General features: G+C 40.4%; 1 protein-coding gene across 2 annotated transcripts in view; it reads right to left on the bottom strand.

Annotated features, from left to right (window-relative positions):
• kcnq3 (potassium voltage-gated channel, KQT-like subfamily, member 3) overlaps positions 1–15,630 on the bottom strand; it is a 398,022-nt gene that overhangs the window by 133,822 nt on the left and 248,570 nt on the right. Inside the window, exons 2-3 of one of the 2 annotated variants that reach the window (XM_063041574.1) lie at positions 7,217–7,307; positions 4,625–4,751 (exon numbers count right to left, since the gene is read on the bottom strand). In XM_063041574.1, the coding sequence (XP_062897644.1) occupies positions 4,625–4,751; positions 7,217–7,307 (218 nt within the window). The remainder of the gene's footprint in view (positions 1–4,624; positions 4,752–7,216; positions 7,308–15,630) is intronic. The other variant, XM_063041583.1, reaches the window with a different exon arrangement.

Genomic DNA, 15,630 nt, shown 5'->3' on the forward strand with positions numbered 1-15,630 from the left:
GACTGCAGCTGATTATCAGTATGTGTTAACAATTGTGTGTGCTGTGTCTTGGTCCCCTGAAGCAATGTCTTTTGAAAACACTGAGACCAAGACTGTGGTAACAGCATACAGTAAGTTTTACACACTGGCAGGTCTGCCCAAAGAAATTCAATTTGACCGGGGTAATAACTTTACTTTGAGAACGTTCCAGGGGATAGCTAGAGAATTAGAAGCTAAACACATGGTGTCATTTACGTATCACACAGAGTCTAAGGGAGCCTTGGAACGGCTGAACTCAACTCTTAAGACAATGATTAAAGCACATTGTGTGAGAAATGAGGAAAATTGGAACAAGGGGGTTCCCCTCTTCTTATTTAGTGTTGGACATTCGATTCAAAAGGCAGTGAAGGGTAATTTGTTTGGAACCTGTGTTCAGTTACAGGCCAAAAGGACCTTTGACCCTACTCAGAGAACTCTGGAAGGGATTTAATAAGCTTTGTGACTTTGCCAAGGAAAGTTTACAAAATGGTCGAGTCAAAATAAGACACTTGTTTACTGGAATTGCAGCTGGGAGAATTGTTGTAGAACAAAATGGAGTTGTGAAATCTGATAATGGAATTACTCATTGAATCTAGACTCACCTGGATGTCAGAATTCTACTGTTTTGAAAAATATTACTGATAAGGTCCACCAGTTGGACCCAAAACTGAAAAAACAAGTAAAAGGACTAATTGGTGTATTGAATTGGTGCACAGGTGCAGTGCATGACATCATTATGAATTTAGCCCAGTCTATGAAATAGCATCTTCACAGAGTGAACTTTGAGGAAAGTAAAATGAGTGAAGAAGAAATTAGAAACAAGAAAGAACAAAGAAAGGAATGGATAACGGTACTGATAGAGTGGGGAAGGCTAAATGCCTTATTAAGATTTACTTGTTAAAAGGATACTGGGGTGTTCCTTTAATAGAGAGGGCTAAAGAGTTATCAGCATTTGTGACACTGTCTAGACTGTATGCATACAATGTTTTACACTTCGGGATGAAAAATCCTCTAGAAACATTTCAAAGAATAATCAACTCGGTGATTAGAGGGTTAGAAAACACAGAGGCCTATATTGATGACCTAGTGGTCTGGAATGACACGTGGGAAGAGCATATTGCAGCTGTAGAAAAACAGTTTGACAAGGCCACCTTCCAAGGCCACTCTTACTGTGAACCTCGCTAAAAGTGAGTTTGGCCATGCCATAGTTACATGTCTGGGTTATGTGGTGGGCTAACGCCAACTGGCTCCTGTACAGGCCAAGGTTCAAGCTATTCCTGAAGTTCCTGTTCTAACTAGCAAGAAAGCTCTAAGAAGGTTTTTAGGGATGGTTGGGTATTATCATAAGTTATGTAAGAACTTTGCTGACATCGCTCTTCCCCTAACAAAACTCCTGGGGAAGAGTGAAAGATTTGAATGGAGTCACCTTTGCCAGGAGGCATTTGAACGTCTGGAAACCATCCTGGGTTATCATCCTGTGCTCAAAGCACCTGACTTTTCAAAGCCATTTTCTATAACAACAGGTGTTAGTGACGAAGCTGCTGGGGCAGTACTGTTACAGAAGGGAGTGGATGACATTGAACATCCAGTAGCTTATTTCTCAAAGAAATTTAATGTGAACCGGAAAAATTATTCAACTGTTGAGAAGGAGTTATTGGCACTTATTCTGGCCTTACAACGTTTTGAGGTTTATACTTGTCCTGCCCAAAGACCTCTTGTGATTTACACAGATCACAATCCGCTGGTGTTTCCAACTAAGATGAAGGATGAGAATAGAAGGTTGTTAAATTGGAGTCCGATATTGCAGGAAGGTGACTTAAAAATCAAACATATAAAAGGTACTGATAACATCATAGCTGATTGCTTATCCCGATGTTAAGTTGGAAACTGTAACCATTTTTGCCTTGTCATCTGATGTTTTTTCCCTGTATTCTTTAAAACCCCGTGATAGACATTTAAAAAAAAATCATCTTCGACAATTTTTTTTTTCCCTTTGGAAGGGGAGTGTGAGGGGATCCAGGAGTGCCCCTATTAACTGTTTGAAGAGAGACAGAGAGAGAGTTATTTACTACCGATATGTTGCTTTTGAAAAGAGAGAGAGAGAGACAAAGATTAACGGTTGGACTGTCACTTTAAGGCATTGGAAGTAACTTTGGATTTCTACTGAGTTTGGAGTTGGAAACAGCACCGAGCAGCTCGTAAGTTGCTATGGTGACCGAAGGCAGATTGTTGATGTTACTTTCAAGGACAGTTTGCCTGCTTGTATTTTTTTACAGACAAAGGAAGGAGGGACTCTTTGAATGACAGGTGATGCTCAGCCTGGAGAGATAAGTAGGAGGTCAGATGATACAGACCTCAGACAGATGATCTGGACACTGAATGAGAATTGTTGTGCCCACAGAGAAAGTGGGTTTTGGAGGATCGATCAAGTGGATTGATCCAAATTGCTATTCCGGTGAAGGAGAAGGGGTTGACTGGTGGGGAGTTGTCTATGTGTCCACCCTTGCTGGGGTGATAGCTCCACCACAAGAAAACCTTGTTAAAGTCACAGTCGGTGACTGGTGAAGGACTTCGGAGGACGATGAGGAAATCGATGACAGCAGCTCACCTGAACACTCAACTCACTCTCTCTCTCCATCACTATTCAACTACATACCATGAACAGAACAGAATTGAACTTTACTCAACATCATAAGACTGTATATTTTTACCCCTAGACTTAAAGAAGCTTGGTTTTCATACATATATTCCACACTTACTTTTATATATAATCATTGCTAACCTGTTTGATTTATCTACATTTATATTACTGTCTTGGGTAGTTACTAATAAATATTAGTAGTTTATAGCAATATTGGACTCCAAAGTGGTTTCTATTTCTGCTGGTTTCTTTATCCCCGTCACGGGGTACGTGACAGGTCATATACAGCTTATACAGACATCCCACCCTGCAATAACTCACTTCAGGGAGGTAGCACCCCCGCCCCCCGCAACCCCATATCCACCTCCCCCCGCCCTAAGTGATTTTGTCTAATCTGTAAACCAAGTTGGGTACATACAGAAAATGTGACATGAAAATATGTACTTATATTATATTATCATGTCTATTCTATTACAACTTTGAGCAAGTCTACAGGGAGTTTGGCCTCATCACGCAGGACATCTATCGGGTAGCTCCTTAGCAGCCAGCTAGCTAGTTTAAATAATGTTAGCTATGCTAATGAATGAATGACACCTGTTAAACTCACCTCAACATGTCTTTTACATTTTAACCCACCATGGGCAATAGAAAAGTCACTGTTGCAAACGGTGCAGCGAGCAACACTGTCATTATTTTTGAGGTTGACTGTAAAGTCCACCCACAGAAAAAGCTGATAGGTCTACTTAGCAGGGGTCCCCAACCTTTTTTGCACCGTGGACCAGTTTAATATTGACAATATTCTTGCAGACTGGCTGACCAGGGGCGAGAATGTTAATCATGACTGGAATATAGCTGATAAGTCAACCATATGTCAGTTATAAGTGGCTACTACACTCATTTTCATTTCTAAAAGGGTTTATCTAATGAATTTAATATTAAACACACAGCGCATATTTTCCTCGCATGATAAGTCAATTATAAGTCAATAGCATCATAACATTTTAAGTAACGTTTGGATATTAAACACACAGCACATATTTTCTCCATATGACCATATAAAATCATTGCAACACACCAATATCACTGAATCAGTGGGAGCCCTGGGCTTGTTTTCCTGCAACAAGACGGTCCCATCGAGGGGTGATGGGAGACAGCGATACTCGAAGGGGGTTCCTTGTGTCCAGTCTATTCCGCAATTTAGTTTTCATTGCATTCATTGCAGAAAACTCCGCTTCTCAGAGATATGCTGGAAACGGAAGCAACGTTTTCAGTGCTTCCATGGCTATCTCAGGATATTCAGCCTTGACTTTGATCCAGAATGCCGGCAGAGATGTTATGTCAAACATACTTTTCAGCCTACCGTCATTTGCAAGCTCGAGGAGTTGATCTTCCCGCGCTGAGATGGATGACGCGTGCGTAATGACCTCGCGTGCGTTCAAGTTCAGCAGTGGGCATGATAGGGAATGAGGAAAGGTGCAGCTGACTCATATCGTTTCATATTGCCAAATCATATCATTTCCTCGCAGCCCGGTGGTTGGGGACCACTCTTAGCACGAAGAGAGACCAATCAGGATGCTCGCTCTCCCTCTCCCTCTCAAATAATCGATTTCCGAGATATTGTATATAATTTCTGGGCCTCAGGGAGCCACTATCAACATGCGGGAGACTCCCAGAACATGCGGGAGAGGTGGGATGTCTGGCTTATAACATGCACAATCACTGAAGTCTGTGAACAGGCTTACAATAAAATAATCCCTACAGCTATTTTTATCAGAAAGTCTTGCTCATTATGAATGAGCTATTTAAATATGTGTATTTCCTTTCTCGCAGTACTACATTTGTTTATTAGGGTTAGCAATCCACATTTACATGGTGACAAAGCCTGAACATCCAGATTAGTTTTGCATTACACCATCTAACATAAAGTTTCCTTTATGTTTTACTATAAATAAAGCAAGTACTGACCTAAAATACATAATGGCTTCCTGATGAATTTCAGGCGGCCTCTCCATCCTCTGTATCGACAGCAGCAGCCAGCTGCCCAAACCCTGAGGCAAAACTCTAAGCCAAATACCACGATGGTAACAGCTTCCTGTTTAAAAAAAAGGACACACAGCTTATTGGAAAGTATTGCAATTTAATACCTGAGATAAATCACAAGTAAAACTCTACATAAATGCAGGCTGTTTACATATTTCAAAATAGTTGGTCACACCTTGTTTAATTTGATATAAAAATCAAATCTAAACTTTTACTTGTAGTTAAGTTCTGTGAAGCATAGCTGTTGGAATTAGCGTTGTGACATTCTGGGAGTAGAAAGTATTTCTTGAATGTCAAGTGAAATCACTCACTGAACGTTAATACTGAAGCAAATACTGGACCATTTAAGGTGACTAATAGACAGACAAGGGTTCTGTCGGCATTAGGAGGTACAGGTGAGTGATGTGGGTGCTGACTACATCAAGAGTTCCTCAGAATCGTGCAACTCTCTTTGGCTGTTTCATGGCCTTTCGTTTTATTAGAAAGTTGGCAGGGTGAGCATTTACCAATAATGATACAATATTCAGTTCAATTCAAAAATCCATAGACTATGAAACATTTTTTGCCACCATTCTACATTCGGCCTTAGCCAGAAATGTTTCATACAGCATTCATAGTACACAAGTACTGAAACTATTGCTAACAATTGGGAATTTGGTTATCACTCCTTGTTGTTCAAAGGCATCACAATTGCTAAATGAACATCCAATGAACATCCTGTGGTCACCATTAATCAGAAATTCAACTAGGCTAAAATCTTGCTCTATCCTGGATATTCAGCAGGAAATGGCTCACTGCTTTAAGCTTTTCCACCATCCATAAACCACGAGAGAATTGGGACTGAATATTTTCCACTCAAATATAAGCAGCTCAAACAACAAAGAAGGACTTTCACACTGTTCAGAACACAACAGCGTGGTTAATTGTCACCTCATCAATCATCTGAAACATTCAACTCCTCAACAAGATTGTGCATCACAGCAGTACTTTGTACTATCTACAAGACGCACCACACAGCTTCTTTGACAGTACATCCCAAACTGCTGATTTCTACAACACGGACAATGGAGCAGATGTACAGGAACACCAACACTTCACGTTCTTCTCCAAACCATAAGATACCCTGACTAATAAATACATCAGAATTCCTTCATCAATACTTTATCAAATCTCTCCAAAACCTTCTCAAGCAATACTGAAGAAGTCCTTTTAACAGTTCCAGAAGATAGCTCACCATGAATTTCTTGAGGACCATTAGAGACAGCAACCACCTTTGATACTCAGATCCCATGAAAGAATAAAAATGATGTTTAAAAGTGTAATATGTACGGATCAATGATAATGAGAGCAGACTATGTAGATGATTAGTGTATGGAGACTGACATTTGTGGAGGAACAGATATTATATATGAAGGGAAGCAAATGAATAATGTATTCAGAGGATTTGATGAGTAACATATGAAGGTGTACAGCAGAACAGTGACTAAAACAGTGCATGAGAGATTTAGATGTAAAAAAGGTTAGGTAACAGAAGGATGGATGAATAATGTACATGGAGCTGAATGATATATGTTATTGCAGTAAAGGTTTAGATAAGTAATGTATCAAGAAAAGAGATAAGGGAAATTAAGACTGGGATAGATAGTCATTGTGTGAAGATTTTGAGCATGATCAATGTATAATGTATGTAGAATATGGATGTCTGATGTATGTTGAAGGAGGAAGATAAATATATTTAAGTATATAAGTAAGTGTTGTGTGGATGTAGATAAGATTGAACTGTGTGATGCATGTAACATATAGATAATGTATAGGGTGATGTATTTCATTAAATGATGATTGTGAATGATGTAGTTTTGATGAGACAGTGACCAAGGTGTTAGAGAAGGTGTGCCAGTTGAGATGTTGTTTGAAGAGTGTTAAATAATCTTGTATATAAAGGTGTAGAGTTAAAGAGGTACACAATTTAAGGAGTGAAGTATGATGTACTAAATGAGTGAACATAAGAAAAAGGAGCAAAAAAAGGAACCATTGAGCCCGTTTCATTATTCAGGATCATACCTGACCTGATCTCGGCTTCAACATTTTCCTGCCCCATCCACAAAACTTTTGACTCTCCTCGATTACAAAACTCTATCTCAGACTTGAATATATGCAATGACTCCATCTCCACAGTATGGTAGGGGACAGAATTTTATATATTCAGCCCTCTGAAAGAAAACATTCCTCCTTAACACTATGAAGCTAAATTCTGCTCTGTTTATTATTCAGCACTTACTTTAGTGATTCCTGTCTGGTCAGACTAAGTCAAACAATATAAGCAATGCTGGGCTTCTTGAAAACCGATCAATGAATGATGCCATCAATTATATCATTAATTGGAATAGTAACTCAATGAAGATTTCTGAATTTAAATACGTAAAAGATCATAATCACATACAACCAACTTAATCAAAGCAAATTTTAAATCTAGAAGATTAGCTTTATAATATACAACAAAATTAAATTCTACTTAACCAGTATTAGGAGCCATTCTTGTGAGAGTGTCTCGTATTCAATGAATGTTGACAAAATGGCCAGGATTAAGCACCCAAGGACTAATAAAAATCTGTTAAGTGAAAAACAAAGATTTCTAACTTCCAACATCAGAGATAAAACAGAAACACAAAACAAAAATGTAACATTATTTCATATCAGTATTAAAGTTCATTTAATAGTAACATGCATTATATAATACATTTCTATACTTACAGGAAAATCAGTCTTTTGGTTAACTATATCAGCAAAGTAGATACATGTCAACAAGAGTGAAACGTGTCTCAATTAAGATCTGCAAACTATATATAAGGAAACTTAGTTACTGCATTTATAATGTAAGCATCATTATCTTCAATATTCTGCTTGCACTTTGTAAATCTCCATTCAAATAATGACCAATTAACCTGATACATTTTTGGACTGTGGGAGAAAACTGGAGGACCCGGAGAAAACCAGATTATTCCAGCAGGAGGACATACAGAGACTCCTTACAGAACGGCATTGGAGTTAAGCTCCAAACTACAGAACATGCTGAGCTGTAATAGTGTTGCTTTGTTGGTACATCCTTTCAGTTAGTCTGAATTTGACTGCCACAGTAAACAATTTTCTTCCTTAAAAATCATGTCTAAGTGGATGACTTCTGACAGCAGTATCAAAAATCCACGTTACACCTAAAGGTTCTTTTCACAAAATCGCAATACTATTTGGGCTGTTGGGTTTGTTCAACTATTCGGCTAATTAATGAGCACTCCCTCAAAAGATGTGAATGTAATCGCATAATTATAAGTAGCCCAGAGGCCTGGAGTTCTGATTCAAAGACAAAAGTTCAAATCTCACTAATGAAAAATTAGAATCAGTAATGGTGACCACAAAACTCTGGCTTTTTGTAAAAATCTATCTGGTTGGTTAACATCATTTACAGATAACTATACTGTGCCTGATTTCTATTGGACTCCAAACTTGGCTGGCTTTTAAGTGCAACCTAAAATGACACTGAATTTAGAGACAATTCATGCCTGGAGTCAGACAAAATGGGCAAGGAACTAAACAAGTACTTTGCATTGGTATGGTATTCACCAAAAAAAACGTGGAGGATTGCAAGATCAGGAAGAAGTACATAGATATACCAAATCATGATGAAGTCAAGGAGATGTTGGGTCTAGTCTCGGGATTCCCAACCTTTTTTATGCCATGGACCAATACCATTAAGCAAGGGGGTCTATGGATTCCAGGTTGGGAGCTCCTGTTCTACCCCATGAAAGTGGATAAATCCCTAATGCCTTTTGAGATCTATCCCAGCTTATTGAGAGAAGAAAGACAAGAAATTGCTGGGGCCTTAACAGAGTTCTTTGCATCCTCTTTGGACATAGACAAGATCCCAAAGGAATGGAGAATAGCTAATGTTTCTCTATTTAAGAAGGCAATAGAGACAAAACAAGAAATTATGTTGCCTGCTTTACAGGAAGGATGTGGAGGTGTTAATGAGGGAGCAGAAAAGATTCACCAGAATGTTGCCTGGTTTAGAGTTCTAGCTGTCAGGAGAGGCTGGAATGTTAAAGGTTACATGGGGGAGGGGGGTTTAAATGATAGAGGTTTATAAAATCATGAGGACGGACAGAGTCTATACCCCTGGAGTAGAAATATTATATACCAAATGGCCCAGCATTAAGATGAGATGGGGAAAGTTTAAAAGAGAGTTACACGGTAAACGTTTAACTCAGTGAGTAGTAGGTACCGGGAATATGCCGTCAGGGGAGGTGGGGAATTGTGGAAGCAGATGTGACAGTAATGATTAGGAGAAATTCAGATAGTTACATGAACGAGCAGGGAATTGAGGGCAGTAGACATCAATTCAGTCAGATGCAGAGTTTAAATTGCCAGTATGGTTGGACAGACATTGTGGGCTGATGTACCTTGTAACTGTGCTGCACTGTTCTGGACTGTATTGGCAACTGCTAATGTGTACCTTTAAAACAAAATCATGCCAATAAATTTCCATTAATAGCTTATAAGGGTTAATTCACACATTCAGCCTGCAACTACTATAGACCACTATTTTTAAAGGTTCAAAGGTTCATTTATTATCAAAGTATACAACGCTGAACAACTTCTTCTCCAGATAGACACGGAACCAAGAAAGAAAAGAATGATAGCACCAACATCAACCCTTAAATCCCTCCTCCCCGAACAAAAAAAGGAACAAAAATGAAACAGTCACATTGACCCCAAATCCCCCTTCCTCCACACACAAAAAAACAAGAATTATCAGATGAATATCACAGAATATAAAAAACTATAAGACTGATAAAAACTCTACAAGTCCATGTCCAAAATGCAGAAAACTGGGGTAGCATTCTCCAGGCTCAATGGTAGGCTCTTCCCTTTCCGGCAGTGAGCAATCCCACCAGCAATCAAATGGCAGTCTTCCGTCTCCAGCAGCAGAGCGTTCCACCAGCAAGCAAACAGCAGTCTTCCCTCTCCGTAGCAGAGCAATCCCCCGGCGATAAAAAGACAGGCAGTAAGCACTCACCTTCCACATTTGCCTCGATGTTTCAATCTCCCTTGTCACATTAATCAGTGAATAAATGGAAGCTTTAATTGGCAAAGTGGAGTCGAGCATCAGCACGCACCCAGTCCCCATAGCTTTCTCTCCACAATGTTCCCGCACACTACCTCTCCCTGTCAGGATCCTCTCAGAGACTGCAGAGCGCTGAAACTCGCAAAGTAACTCCAAACTGCAAATCATGGGTTCCAACAGTTCCAGAATCACATTCAAGATGAAAAGCAAATGTAAACGACATAAAAGAAGTATATTATGGTTTCATAATATATCCTGAAGATGTTGACTGAAGGAGCGTTGTATGCAGGCACCATCTTGACCAGAAGTATCATGCCCTTCCTTCCTTGGGATTCTAATCCTAAATAACAGTAAGTGGAGAGGGCCGAGAAGATGATGTGGGAAAAAGAGGGAGTGACATTTTGACTCACAGTAGTATTGTGCTAGCATAGCTCCCATTGTTCATTAAATAAAGCAGAAGTAAAATATATGTTTTAGAGTGTTTATTTAATAAAATGTTTCATTCTCCTTGTTTGCAACATATAGAAAACAAATTCTCTCTCTTTGTTTTGCTGGTTCAATGTAATGTTGAATGGCCTGGACAGAGTGGTGGAAAGGATGTTTCTTATGGTGGGGGGGGGGGTGTCGAGGACAAGAGGGCACAGCCTCCAGGTAGAGGGGCATCCATTTAAAACAGAGATGTGGAGAAATTTCTTTAGCCAGGGTGTGGTGAATTTGTGGAATTTATTACCACAAGTAGCTGTGGAGGTCAGGTCATTTTGTGTTTTTATGGTAGAGATTGATAGGTTCTTGATTGGACACGGCATGAAAGGTTACAGGGAGAAGGCTGGGGAGTGGGGTTGAGGAGGGGAGAAAAAATCAGCCACGATTGAACAGTGGAGCAGTCTCAAATGGCCATATGGCCTAATTCTGCTCCTGTAGTCTTATGGTCTTATGGTGGTATAATGTAGCTGTTCATTTCATTCTGCATTCAGTTAGCATTTTACTTATACTTTCTCAATGCACTTGTCACAGTATCTCAATACATGTGACAACAATAAAAGATAATCCAATTGCAATTCTTGGGTGTAAGATGGCTCCATACAATATATACAAGCAGAAAAGCTCAGCGGAACAGGATTTCTCCCAAAATCCTGGGTGAAGACAGACATTATAATCTGCTCTTCGCTCTTGAAATACCTTGGTTATCTTAAACCCAAGGGACCAGAATTTTTCTTTAAGATTAATTGGACAACCATTAAGAAAGAAGAATACTAGAATTCAAAGCTTCTCAGTTCACGTGATAGCCTTAAGTCTGATGACTCTGTCAAGACTGGTTCTACATGTATAACTCCTTATCATCATGATATTTGAACACAATTCTGGTTAATGCTTCTTTCTCAAGATCACTACTCCAGCCGCCAATGTTCCAACAAACCACAAGAGGGACCCATTGCTCTGTGAGATGTATTGATTGGCTACAACATATTCACATAGTTACTGTCATGCATCCACATTGTATGGCATTTTTAGATTACAGCTTAAATGAGTTACTTAACAACTTAAGTATCAACAGTTCTGCCATTGTCCATAGTGGAAAGAAATCAATTGTTTATGCTATCTCAGACTCCTTTCCCTTTTATATATATTAATAATTTGGATGAGAATGTCAATGGCAAATTGCAGATGATACACCACAATTGAATGTGAAGAAAGTTGCCTTAGTTTATAACAAGGTTTAGATCTATTAAGAAAGTGGGCAAGGAATGGGAGATGGAACTTAACTCAGACAAGTGTGAAGTGATTCATTTTGGGAAGATGAACCAGGACATACACAGTGAATGGCAGGGCCCGGGGGGACGCTGTAGAACAGGGACATTGGAATATAAGTTCCCTGAAAGCTGGAGCACAGGTAAACAGTGTGATATTAGGCAGCGCTTGGCACACTTGCCTTCTGCAATAAGGTTACCGAGTACAAGAATGGACAAGTCACTAAATGCTGGTTAGGCTGCACTCAAATTTCTGGTCATCACTCTACAGGAAAGATACGATTAAGCTAGAGAGGGTGCAGAGAAGATTCCCAAAGATGTTGCCTGGATTGGATGAGTCAGTTTACTTTGGAGTGTAGGAGACTGAGTGGTGATCTGATAGCGAGTGGTCCATTACATTGTAGGAGACATAAATAGGGTAGAGAGCCAGTATCTGTTCTTCATGGTACAGGGCTGTAAAACTAAAGGGCACAGGTTGAAAGTGAGAGGGAAGAGAATTAAAGCGGGCCTTAGGGTAAGCATTTCACATAAATAATAGTGAAGTAAAAACACTGGAATGAACTGTCAGAGGTTATCGTTACAGCTCAAAACTGCCAGAGCTATGAACAGCAACAACACTTTAAAGGCATCCATACAGGTTCTTGTATAAGTAAGGCATAGAGAGATATAGAATTAATGAAGGCAAGTGGGATTAGTACCGAGAAGCATGATTGGCAGAGGCACATTGAGCTGAAGGGTTTTCAACACAATTATATGGGTATTGTTTTGTGATATAAGTGCTAACTTTTTAATTAAAACAGGTTTGGGGTGTAGAATCTGATCCCATCATGTCTACCTTAATACTGCATTACAGCAGTTAGTGGTAATGTACCTTCCTGATAGGTGTGAGCCACCATTAGCACAAAAGAAGAAGGGGAGCAACTACAGTGTGAGTGGGCAGGGTTGGAGAGGTGAAGGCTCTGGTAAGTCTTTCTATGACTGCACAGGTAGAGCAGTGGGAATGGAACCCAGGGAGGTAGCGTGCTCTTCTTCAAGGATATGGGAAGTCAAAGAGACCTCCACGTCCCCGATGATCACACCTGCAACAAGTGCATCCGGCTGCAACACCTCGAAATTGGGTGACCTATGAATTATTTGGAAGACAAAGGATTTGATTGGCAAGTGTTACAGGGAGGCAGTTACACCTAAGTTGCAGGATGCTGATAACTGGTTGACTGTCAGAAGAGGGAACTGGGAACAGCAGCCAGTGCAGAGAACCCTGTGGGTGTTCCCCTCAATAACAAGTATATTTGTTTGTTACTACTCGAGGGAAAACCTAGCAGAGGAAAGGCACAACAGTCCATAAGACCATAAGACACAGGAGTAGAAGTAGGCCATTTGGCCCATTGAGTCTGCTCCACTGTTCAATCATGGTTGATCCTTTTTTTCCCTCTTCAGCCCCACTCCCCAGCCTTCTAACATTTGATGCCATGGCCAGTCAGGAACATATCAATCTCCAGCTTACATACACCCAAAGACCTGGCCTCCACAGTTGCCTGTGTTAACAATTCTTCACCACTCTGGCTAAAGAAATTCCTGTGCATCTCTGTTTTAAATTGATGCCCCTCTATCCTGAGGCTATGCCCTCTCATCTAGATTCCCTCACCGTGGGAAACATCATCTCCCCCTCCCCCTCCCACTTTCAAATCTCTTACTAGCTCTTCCTTCAGTTAGTCCTGACGAAAGGTCTCGGCCGGAAACGTCGACTGTACCTCTTCCTAGAGATGCTGCCTGGCCTGCTGCGTTGACCGGCAACTTTGATGTGCGTTGCTTTCCATATCTACTCTGTCTAGGCCTTTCAACATTCAAAAGGTTTCAATGAGATCCCCTCCTCCATTCTTCTAAATTCCAGAGTTAAACCAGCGAGTTGTTTGTTATGTGTCCCTGCTTGCTGGGAAAATGGAGACATCTCTTTCTCCCTTATTAGGGAGAGAGAGAACCTGTGGTATGTCGAATAACAGGTGAAATGCAAAGTCTTTGGCGTAACTGCAAGTCCGTGTCTTTGTCTTTGTTTTGCTCATGCTTGAATGCTCGGTGGCCGTGACAATGCTTGATCTTTTTTGCTGGTGGGTGGGAGGGAAGGGGGGATTATTGCTTGCTGCCACTTTCGCGTGGGAGGGAGGGGAGCTGGGGAGGACTTTGGGGTTCTTGCGTTTAACTGTCGTTCATTCTTTGGGCACTTCTCTGTTTTCATGGATGTTTGTGAAGAAAAAGCATTTCAGGATGTATATTGTATACATTTCTCTGACATTAAATTGGACCTTTGAACATTTGAACCTTGATAACCCTTTCATTCCCGGAATAATTTTGTGAACCTCCTCTGAAACCTCTCCAATGCCAGTACATCTTTTCTGAGATGAGGAGCCCAAAACTGTTCACAATACTCAAGGTGAGGCCTCACCAGTGTCTAATAAAGCCTCAGCATCACATCCTTGCTCTTGTATTCTAGACCTCTTGAAATGAATGCTAACATTGTATTTGCCTTCCTCACCACAGACTCTACCTGCAAGTTAACCTTTAGGGTGTCCTGCACAAGGACTCCCAGGTCCCTTAGCATCTCAAATTTTTGGATTTTCTCCCCATTTAGAAAATAGTACGCACATTTATGTCCACTACCAAAGTGTATGACCATGCATTTTCCAACATTGTATTTGATTTGCCACTTTCTTGCCCATTCTCCTAATCTGTCTAAGTCCTTCTGCAGCCTTCCTGTTTCCTCAATACCACCTGCCCCTCCACAAATCTTCATATTATCTGTAAACTTGGGAACAAAGCCATCTATTCCATCATCTAAATCATTTATATACAGCCTAAAAAGAGGCAGTCCCCACACTGACCCCTGCAGAACACCACTAGTCACTGGTAGCTAACAGAAAAGGATCCTTTTATTCCCACTCGCTGCCTCCTACCAATCAGCCAATGGTCTAACCATGCTAGTAAATTTCCTGTAATACCATGGGCTGTTAACTTGGTAAGCAGCCTCATGTGTGGCACCTTGTCAAAGGCCTTCTGAAAATCCAAATATACAACATCCACTGCATCCACTTTATCTATCCTACTTGTTAGCTTTTCAAAAAATTCCAACAGGTTCATCAGGCAAGATTTTCCCTTAAGGAAACCATGCTAATTTGTTTGATCTTGTCCTGTGTCCTTAAGCTCCCTAATCACCTCGACTTCATTACATAACATCCATTCCAGTATAGCTGATTCCCTTGTAGGCTCAACAACAAACTGTTCTAAAAAGCCTTCTCATAAACATTCAACAACTTCACTCTCTTGAAATCCATTACCAACTTGAATTTCCTAATCTATCTGGATGTTAAAATCTCCCATAAATATCCTGACATTGCCCTTTTGACACACCTTTTCTATTTTCACATCTGTTGTCCACATCCCAGCTACTGTTTGGAGACCTATATAAAACTGCCATCAGGGTCCTTTTACCCTTGCAGTTTCTTCACTCAACCCCAAAAGATTCAACATCTTCTGATTTCTATGTCACATCTTTCTACTGATTAGATGCCATTCTTTACTAGCAGAACCACACCACCACATCTGCCTACCTTCCTGTTCCTCCAATACAATGTGTAACCTTGGACATTCAGCTCCCAACTACAACCATCCTTCAGCCACGATTCAGTGAGGGCCACAACATCATACCTGACAATCCGCAATAGTGCAACAAGATCATCCACCTTATTTGTTACACTCCATGCATTGAGATATAACACTTTGAGTACCGTATATGCTACCCTTTTTGATTCTGCATCCCTAATGCACTGATACTCACCATGCTGGCCGCAATTTTGTCCTCTCACCTGCCTGCCCTTCCTGACAGTTTGACTGCACTCTATCTTTGCATTTTTACCATCCATCCTACCTTGAGTTCCTTCACTCCGGTTCCCATCCCCCAGCTAATTAGTTTAAAACCTCCTCAACAGTTCTAACAAACATACCTGTGAGAATATTTGTCCTCTTCGGGTTCAGATGCAACTATCCCTTTTGAACGGGTCATACCTTCTCCCAGA

The sequence above is a fragment of the Mobula hypostoma genome, chromosome 1 (genome assembly GCF_963921235.1).
Source record: "Mobula hypostoma chromosome 1, sMobHyp1.1, whole genome shotgun sequence".
NCBI classification, from domain to species: domain Eukaryota; kingdom Metazoa; phylum Chordata; class Chondrichthyes; order Myliobatiformes; family Myliobatidae; genus Mobula; species Mobula hypostoma.